The following is a 9926-nucleotide window of genomic DNA, read 5'->3' on the forward strand; positions in this document are numbered from 1 at the left end:
ATACAGTTGTGAATGATTTACACCAAGATGAAGAAAACTTGAAAGCAGAACAAGATTTCCTTACTAGAGTGTTCAACTGAGGTCTATAAAAGGTGGAGGAAACCTGTCCTCACCAATTCCTACACAATCTTGTTACTTGCTTTCCCTTACTCTCCCCTCCCCCAATAATTTTCAGCACCTGCTACGCAGGCTTAGGCCCGACGCGTCGAGCCGAACCGGGAGATCGGCAAGCGCTGGACGCCACCCCTCCCGCGGGCCGGACGTGGAATGGGGACGCGCCGACATGTGCCGCTAATGGAATGATTGGATTGGAACTGGAAGCCGGGCGCGCGGACGACTGTGCGCAGGCGAAAAGTACGGCGCTGAACCGGGCCTTGTCACCCAGCTTGGTTATAAAGGTTAACTACACAAAGTCAACTTTTTAGGGTCCCAGGGGAGAGGCCTAGGGTGGGGAAGGGATGTCTCTGGAGACTTGACACGCATGAGAAGGCAGTCAAAAACATTCCTCGATTTTTGCTCTTGAGAGCCCCAAGCTGTACAAAGCAAATGGAGACTGAAGACTTATTTTAAGGCAAGATGCCAGAATAGGCTAGTTGAAATGACTATTGAATGATGCTGAAGTGTTTTTTTTTTTCAAAAATTTAAACAAAACTCCCTTGATAGGCGACTGGAAAAGGGAGAAATGAACAAATGGTACAGAATTTTTATATGGTTCCTACCAACTGGAATGGAAGGACTACCTTAAAACACAGTCTACGATTTCCATTCAGATTTTCTGGAAAAATTACTCTAACTTCTATTTGCTTTCCAACTGAAATTTCTGGGATTTTTGGTTCAGAATGGTAAGCACTCAAACTCCTATGGCACCCTTACAGATAGACCAATATTTTTGTTCTACAATCATCATAATTCTAATACAATCATAATTTTATCTCTAATTCATAATAATAATCTCTACATTTTTGTATGTTGACCATATGTCAAGCAAATACTTTTTGTTATACTGAATAAATGACTCCATACTTTAAGTTTTGTGCATGTACCAGTACATGAAAGATATAATATATTATAAGGACATTCAGAGATCCAGGAGGTTTTCTGGTTGGTATAGAAATTCACTCATCTTTCAGAACATTGAAATTTACAGCATTTAATTACAGTGCAGGAAATTATGTGCCATTATGGCTTTTGAAAGCTACCACTACCCACCCTTGAAGTAATGCTTGGTTCTACCTGGCCTTAAAGGCCTGTGCCCATCGAAATCATTTTCCTAATGCCTTTTTTTTCATTTTTGACTATCACCTCTACCAACTATTAAAAAAAAAAAAAACAAGTAAAAACTACCCTTAATTCCCTTTTCAAGGACTAAAATCAACCTCGTCCCCAGCGCCCTGGGGACGAGGTTGGACTAAAATTACGAACTAACGCCTCTCTCTCCTTCACAAAATGTATAGAAAACCCAGTATAAAAGAAAGCGATTGAAAGGAGATCAAGAAATTTCCCTCATAGAAACTCAAGAAAAAAAGGAGCCTCTAAAAGGAGAAGAGAAAAAAAAAGACATAAAAAAAAATGTTTCTATTGTAATTAATCTATATCATGTGTCCCCAGGTTAACTGTGCTTCTTTGTATCCTTGAGATCAGAGCTTGCTATCCCATTTGCCATGACCTCGCCATTTGCCACGACTTCACCATTCATCATAACTTCACCATTTGCCATATCATTGTTATTTGCCATGATTTTGCCATTTGCTTCACTCTTTACGTGCTTTCTGTACTTCTTGACAAAGTAGGCATGAATGTAGAAATTGGAAAACAGAACAAGGAAGGAGACCATGTAACCAATCAAGGCATACTGCATCCACAGGGGATAGTCACACTTGACATAGAGCGAGACTACGCCGTGACACAGAAGTACACAAAACTGGGTCTGAAAAACAGTGAGAAAAACAGAAGAAGAAATGAAAAACTATAATACTGGTATATATTCTGCATGTTACAGGGAAATTATTTACTCGTTGTCCTTGGGGTCAATTTATTTTACAAAATAAAAGATTTTCCAAATACTGGTACCCAGTACTTATTTCAGATAGGCTCTAAGTTCCACACCATTTTTCACAGTAGGTCTGATGGGCTAGGGCTAGTGGATTTCATTTATTACTTGTCCAGTTCAGGTATGTGTACTAATTAAAAGTGAATTTTTATGGAACTTATTTGGCTGCGAGAAAACTGGCCTTCAGGCTAGCACACAATGGCTCAAACTTAGCCAATTTGGCAGTGACCTGAAAAAGTGGCCTTGTTCTTTTCACCCCGGTATCAGACCTACTAAACCTGCAATCAGGGGTGAAAAAAAAAAAACAAGCGAATGCCTAATAGCAGGTTAAGAAGTACAGTACTTGTAATGTCCTCAACTCCTCAAAATAAACTGCAGTTTAACTACATGTACATGTACAAATGCAACATTGCAACATGTGCAATTCGTTTTGTACGTTAATGCTATCCTAGACTTGCATAATTAAATGAGAATTTCCATCTGCACTAATCTCATACATGCACTTAATAAAATATTTTAAGCACCTCTCTTTTCAGTCTTTTGCAGTGTTTTAAGTATCAATAGAATTTATTCCACAAAATATTAAAAAAAAAACGAAAGCTTACCAACTGAAATTGTGTGAGGTGTTTCTTCCACCAAAGGTATTTTCTTAAACTAGGAATGGCTGACATACCATAATAAGTGTACATAAACACATGTACCATGGAGTTAATCATTGCACTTAAAAATGCTGCAGAGAAAACAAAACATGTCTTAAATTCAAACTTTGAGTTATAAATCATATACCCTACAAGTAAATATTGTTTACAAAGGGGGTCAGGGAAAGAGGTCCCATCACTTTTAGTCGAAAAATCTGAAGCCATTATTTTTCCGTATGTTGTGACTGCTTTATGTCAAGATAATTATTTAGACACAAATATCAAGACACAGATGCCAGATATAGTTGTAGCGCCCTCCAGCCCCTGCCTCAAAAAAAAAAAAAAAAAAAAAGAAAGAAAAGAAAAAGAAAAAAAGAAAGAAAGAAAGAAAACATCGCTCAGATCACATTGACCTGAAATGTTTCTTTTAGCCATCAATGGTATTAAATTAGAGGTACATACCAGTAATTCTTTATGTCAATTTTTTCCCGACTCAAAATAAAATGTCTTGACCTTTCCCTGACCTTCGAAAATTTTTATTTTTCCCTTCAGGACCATTTTATAACCTGTGGCAACCATAAAAAAGAATCAATGATTAACTTACACTGTCCACCAGCCACCCACTTCAATCCAATCCACCACAAGCACACCATAGTGGTGTGGTGATACACATGCAGGAAGGATACTTGATTATTCTTCTTACGGAGAAGGAAAAACATCTGCCAGATAAAGAATTAACGCACAAAATTATCACATAATGTCCCTACATTATGAAGAGGGGAAAATGTACTGCTCACATAACTTCCTAAGTACTGTTGTGATACTGCAGTTTGCACACATGGGCCACGCACTTGAAATTTTGGTTAGTTCTGTGCTAAATATCATATTTAGCAGGAGCACCACTGGTTGCCACTCATTAAAACTCAAAAAGGTTCCCTGACTTTTCACTGACCACAAAACAATTTTCACTAGCCTACATGTACATGTAGCATAAGGCAGATTATCAAAATAACAAATCCACTTTTACATTTGCTTCAGCTTCTTCTGCAGACTATCAATATTCTTCTCTTCACTTTCAATCTCTTTATGTTTTCCACAGGATTTTGAATGCATGGCATTGGAATTCCCTGACTTTTCACTGACTTTGACAACAACTAAGATTTTCCCTGTTTTTGTTTTGCAAAATTCCCTGACTTTTTCTTGACCTTGAAAAATGTACTTTGCTTTTCCCTGACCGTGGCAATCCCGGTGGCGGCCACCAAGAAGTGGTGACCACTTTCTCCAAGGTGGCTCATGCTACAAAAATCAGCTGCAGTAAGTACAGACAGTACTGGCTACTTTGCCTGACTGTACAATTGACCAGTGATGGGGGAAAATAGAGATAGGATAATATATGCGAGTCAGGGAGGCATGCGAGCAAGAAATCCCAAATCCCAATAAAAGGCTAACCGCAAGCTACCTAAACTAACTGTAGGCTAACCAGAGCACTATTTAGGCTAACCAGAGTGCTATGTAGGCTAACCAATATGTTATTTAGGCTAACCTGAATGGCTCGCATGACTCGCATGACTTGCGAGCCATGCGAGCCAGAAATCCCCTAATTCCCAATAAAAGGCTAACCACAAGCTACCTAACTGTAGGCTAACCAGAGTGCTATTTAGGCTAACCAAAGTGCTATCTAGGCTAACCAATGTGCCATTTAGGCTAACTGAAATGGCTTGCATGGCTCGCTGGCTTGCAGATTATCCGGACCCGGGAAAATATGAAAAAATTTTAAAGAGATCAAATGGTACAATATTCTAACTTTTGCATGAATACAATAATTAAAACACGTAAGTTAGCTTCAAGCTAGCAAGCAAGACCTCATAAATGCTTTATCTAACTGCATAATGAAAAGAAGAACTGACAGTACTCACATGCATAAAAATGCCTAGTCCTTAATCTTACAGTTTAAAAGACGTACTTACAGTGTCAAAAAGTTCCACAATTTTGGAGAAATAGAACCACCACAGGACTGATGCAATCTGCCCAAAGACAAGACACGAAGCACATTACTTGGCACAACAAATGGTTCATGCTTGGGTAGGTTTGTTGTTAGGACAATTCAATGCCTGCTGTGGGTACAGCATTCCCATCTCCTGAGGCCGCAGAGAGTTTTGGCAAGCCCTAAGCACCCCTTCCCCCTTTTCCCTCGAAGGGGGAGTTCCATAATTTGAATCAAACCTCTAAAGGAGACCAATCTGGGTGTGGCTCAAGCCTTTTTGACTCCCAAAAGGATACCATTTTTATGCCTGATTGATCTACATGTACGCTAGTGGTCAACACAGTCTGATGGTATTTTTTATCTCTTCACATGCAACCCCTCAATGAGAACCCAATGTCTAAAAATGTTGGCATCCTGTCCTAAACACCGAAAGCGAGACCAATCTATTACCGTAAAGACTCGTGTATAAGGGATTCAAAGTTAAGTGCCCCATTTGTGGTTGTTTTGAGAAAAAAATAAAAAATAAAATTTTTTGGGATGGTGTTGGGGGTTTTTTTAAAAAAAGAAAAAAATTTTATTTTTTTTTTTTTTTTTTTTTTTTTTTTTTTTTTTTTTCCCTCTAAATTTCCTATATTTACACTCCTATAAGCAAGACAACCAGCAAAACCTCTAACCACTTTTGATTTGGAAGCATGCCGGAAGGGCCCCGGCCGCCCCTTATTTTTAGAACAAATAGAGGCCCAAAGGGCCGAGTAGCGTCTGGATGATTCCCCCCCCCCCCCTTATCTGAAGGTCTGGATCCGCCACTGGGAAGTGCATGATTCATAGACTTGCGGGTTTTTGGTGCAGATTCAGAGTTGGTTCAACTCAAATTGGCTCTGGACAATCGAAAACAAGACTCTTTAAGTGCTCAAAAAAATCATAACTTGCCCGAGGTCTTAGTGCTGATCAAAAGGATTGTGGCCTCTGAGGATGAATATGCATTGAATTAAGATGGTTTCCGCACAATTTTCGAGCAATACAGGCAAAAATAAAGTTACCAAAAAGATTTTGTGGAAAATTTTTTTTTACAGATAAAAAAAATTCAAAAATTTTTCCCCCAATTTTTATTTTTTTTTTTTTTAAAAGGGTCCCCTAAAAAAAAAAGCGTTTTATTTTTTTTTTTTTTTTTTTTTTTTTAAAAAATATAGATGAAATTTTTTAAAAATTTTTTTTGCATATATTTTTTTTTTTTTTTTTTTTTCTTTAATTTAACTCAGGGCATTATATCTATTTGCAACAATACAATGTGTATAGTGGAAAGTGAGTCGGAGATGAGATATTTTATTATTTTGCATCGCATTCCTGGTTATGAATTTAGGGTATGTGATTAATTAATCTATGACGCCAGTGGCAAACTAGTAAAATTTAGGCATTATTGTTCTCGGTATTATTGTGTTCCTTGTTTATACCTGTATCACATCATCTGAGAAACTGTTTGTCGAGCTATTTTCTCCTCCTAACAAAAGAACCACATTTTGTGCTAAGGGGGTGGGGGTCTAATAAGCCAAGACTTTTAAGGGAAAGTATGGGGCTTAACTGGAATTTCAAGAGGGGTGGGGAGGGGGGATTCTAACCAAAAAAAAAAAAAACCTTCTGTGGGAGGGGAATGGAACTTTTCCGGAACAACACAATGCAGCGCAAGAATATACCAGTAGGTTCTTAATTTTGGTCAAGAAGAGTTCTTAACTGAATCTTTGTTACAGTGATCCTGATGGTAATAATTGTTTTCTTCTCTTCTGAACGTACATGCAAATAATTATATTGCATACAGGTACTTACCCTCATTTCCTTGGGATCATAACTCATGGACAACTCTTGACAGGAATAACTATATCCAGCATCAATGGTTGCAATCAAAAGCTACAAAAAAATAATAATATATAATTTAATTTATGTATGCTGAAGAACTATAATTGAGCAGGAACTCTGTACTGGTTCAGTTTTCCGATGAAATCAAAGTTGAGACATTCGCTTTTGATAAAATGACAATCTAAGGGACTGGAGTGACCATTTACAAATGATCGCAATCATTACCTGTAGAAGCTCATTATAAGAATAAAACATGGTTACCATATTATCAAGACAAACCTGTGAGAAATAAAGACGAGTAAAAGCTAGTCATTTAAAAGATAGAAAACAACTATCAAATTTCAGCTGCGATATGGATCCAATTCTCTCTCAAAAATTAGGGAATTAGGTTTTCCTTGTGGTATTTTTACTCCCCAATAATATTAGAAGTTTGATTTGTTACATACCTGAACACAGATGTATAAATTCAATAACGTTAAAGCAGCATTGTATATCACTAGTAAGCTGGTAAGCTGAAAGGCTTCTCTGGATCTCATGATTTTTGGTAACAGCCATACTAATAGCAAATAAGTAATAACTGCCATAACAGGCGACCAGATGGAGGGCACAAATAACCATTTTGCAGTTCTTGGATCTAAAGAGGATAAGAAGATTAGACAAAACATTTTGCAGCAACTACTAACAGTACCACACAATGTGCATTGCAGCAATTATTGCATTGAGTGTATGCAACATTACACGCATGGAAAGTGTACATGTACATGTGTATACCTTGTTGGAGGTGAGGTGCCCTAGTATACCTGCTAACTTTTTCTGGGTCAAAGGCGTGAGATTTATATCCTGAGAGTGCCAAGATTTCCAAAGACGATACGACAATGTCCAAAGTTTTCTGGAGGCGTCCGAAGTATTCCGAAGACGTTCCGAACATATCCCGATCCCAGTGCGTGGACGTGTTTTGCTAAACACGACCTCGTTCCCAATGCTCTTTTTGTCAAAACCCTGTGATTTCGGGGAAAGTATCGCCATTTACTCATTTTACATGGAGTTTTCGTTTGGTAGCTCACATCTGGTTTGGAAGTTTACATTTTTTTGGTGAAAGTGTCTCTTTTGTGGTTGTAATAACTCACATTTTTCGGCCAGGCGTGAGGTTTTGGGTTCGCAAAACGCCAAGATAATTGTTTTTATATTTATAGATTTGGCGTGAGTTGGCGTGAGATCAAAGTTTTCAACTCGCAGGCGTGAGACTCACGCCGCAAGGCGTGAGAATGCGGCGGCCAAAAAGGAGGGGGGGGTTGGCAGGTAGTACCCTAGTGGCCTGTGAACAGGTTCCTAACTCAAGGATGGGGCGAGGATAAAACAGGAAGAAAAAGGAAGGGAATCGCGTCAGCAAAATGGAGATGTCAATCAAACCTGTCAAAAATCAGTGATCTGACCAATAAGAGGTTGCACTAAAATCTAGTATACAGGAGGTGCCTTGGAATGGCAACATAAAACCTTTGTCTTCAGGTTCCACTGCCTCCCCATTCCCCCTCAGCCACTTTACTCATGGCCAGTTACTTATTGGCCAGCGCTTTCAGTTGGAGCTGGAGCCTGTTCACAGGCTATGCCCCAATGGCCAGTGCACTGGACTCCAGATCAAGTAGTCCAGGTTTGAGCCCTAGGCCTTGCTAATTTGGCCATTGCATTGTGTTCTTGAGCAAGACACTCCACTCTTACATTGCCTTTTTCTACCCAGAGTATTAAATTATAAGTACTAGCAAATATATTGCTGAGGTGGGGTTCTCATTGAAATAATCCTGACTCGTAGTCACAAAGCTGTGCTCTTAGAATAATTGCAGGGTACCCGAATGCTCTTATGTAAGAAATCTTGGATGCCCAGCCCATACAAGCTTTTATGATAGCAAAAAAATACAAGTCGCCCAAAGACAAAAGTAAGTAGTGGGACATTTTAAGTTTTTTTTTTCAGTTTCTCTATCAACGAACCTCGGCTCATACTAATCGCAGTTTTGAGTACAAAGGGTGACCCTATTCGGCGGAATGGCGGAATGACAAAATGTCACTAGTTTGCTTGCAGTTAGCTTCACCCAAGTTTTCTTGAGGTAAGCTTTAACTCCAGTTTGCTGGGGTGAGCTTTCATTCTGGTTTGCTTGCAGTTAGCTTATATTTGTTGGTTAGGGCTATCACTGTTCCATCATTCTGCCATTCTGCCGAGAAAAGGGTCAAGCAGTACAAATCCCTGGCCCTCGACTAATACATGTAAATACAGGGGGTCAATTATTTCTGCAATTGATTTTCTGTTTACACAGTAAAATACATGTATCTCTCAATCATAAGTTTTTGTGCAAGTCTGCTTGGAGTGAAGGAATCGGTTTGTGTAACATGTAATTGAATTTCATTCAAATCAATTAGTAACAAAATGTATCCAAGTTAAAATCACAACAGCTAGAACATCATTATTTGAAATGTGTCAAGATTATTCCCAATAGAATAGTTGTGCATGGATCATTGATTATCAAGACATTTTAACTCACCACTGTCCGCATCCACCCGAATATAAAATTCTTGAAGTTCTTTCACCAAGTGAGGAACCATGTTTAAAAGCCTGTCAAAGAAAATGGATAGTTTTTGAAGGCAGGTTTCTAAACAAGAAACAATATCATTTACAAGCACCGGTTTGTGATCAGTGGTTACTATGGGATAAACACAAAACAACGGGTTGGGGTCAACACAAATCATTAACATATTCTCGCATTTTAATAAAGCTTGCACTGTAAACAAAACTGTCATTGACACGAAACTAAATAATGGCGGTGAAATGCACATTATAAAATGTTGAATCTTGTGGGCTACCGCGTTTTAATTTTTACCCTAATTTTTTTTTCCTTACACATCAAATTAAACGTGTTATAAACTAAAGCTTAATTTTTCACTCTATAAGAATGAGTCCTCACCTGTTCTCTGTATCCATGGGGGAGAAGGAAAAACAATCAAACAAAATCACCGTCTTATTCCTTTCGGGGCAAAGTCTGAAGGTAAAGCTGCAAAAGATAAAAATAAAATGTTTTCTCTGGCAATACACTTAAAAAAATTCCTTCCCAGACGATTTCACAATCATTCAGTTGCGACACACGTGCTGCAGACTAAATATTCCAAAGTTCATTCGCGCCAAAACAAAAGAATCATTTGACCTCGCTAACACTGCGGCAAGCTCAAATCTAAAACGACTACACAATAAACCTACCAGCTTCAAAATGCAAGCTGTTCTGTACAATAAAACTTGGATTTTCAGCTCCTAGCAGCTATGTTTTCTGCAAATTGTCAAAAGAAGCTGAAGAAAACCCTTTCCGTGCGGGGTCTTTCCGTGCAGATTCCGTGCAAAGCGTGCAAGCGAAGCCCGCTGACA

The 9926-nt window shown here is 38.6% G+C and overlaps 1 protein-coding gene across 1 annotated transcript; it reads right to left on the reverse strand.

The window, feature by feature from the left end:
• Positions 1 to 884: 884 nt before the first annotated feature.
• Positions 885 to 9914, reverse strand: LOC144631828 (very long chain fatty acid elongase 4-like). Its single transcript, XM_078490401.1, has 9 exons — positions 9765 to 9914; positions 9475 to 9561; positions 9055 to 9125; positions 6970 to 7157; positions 6494 to 6574; positions 4656 to 4712; positions 3293 to 3407; positions 2656 to 2780; positions 885 to 1927 (listed from the first exon to the last, which is right to left on the reverse strand). Exons 2-9 carry the CDS (start codon positions 9489 to 9491, stop codon positions 1610 to 1612), a joined length of 972 nt encoding a protein of 323 aa, XP_078346527.1. The 5' UTR covers positions 9492 to 9561; positions 9765 to 9914; the 3' UTR covers positions 885 to 1609.
• Positions 9915 to 9926: the final 12 nt, after the last annotated feature.

This window comes from Oculina patagonica, chromosome 12 (genome assembly GCF_052425735.1).
Source record: "Oculina patagonica isolate OP01 chromosome 12, crgOcupat, whole genome shotgun sequence".
NCBI lineage: Eukaryota > Metazoa > Cnidaria > Anthozoa > Scleractinia > Oculinidae > Oculina > Oculina patagonica.

What these genes read in the sequence shown, in the direction of transcription:
- LOC144631828 (XM_078490401.1), bottom strand. An exon ending in ATTTATACATCTGTGTTCAG is followed by an intron (nt 6,575 to 6,969) that starts GTATGTAACAAA and finishes ATTTTTTTGTAG; the next exon opens with CTTTTGATTGCAACCATTGA. An exon ending in TTGTGGAACTTTTTGACACT is followed by an intron (nt 3,408 to 4,655) that starts GTAAGTACGTCT and finishes TTTATCTGGCAG; the next exon opens with ATGTTTTTCCTTCTCCGTAA.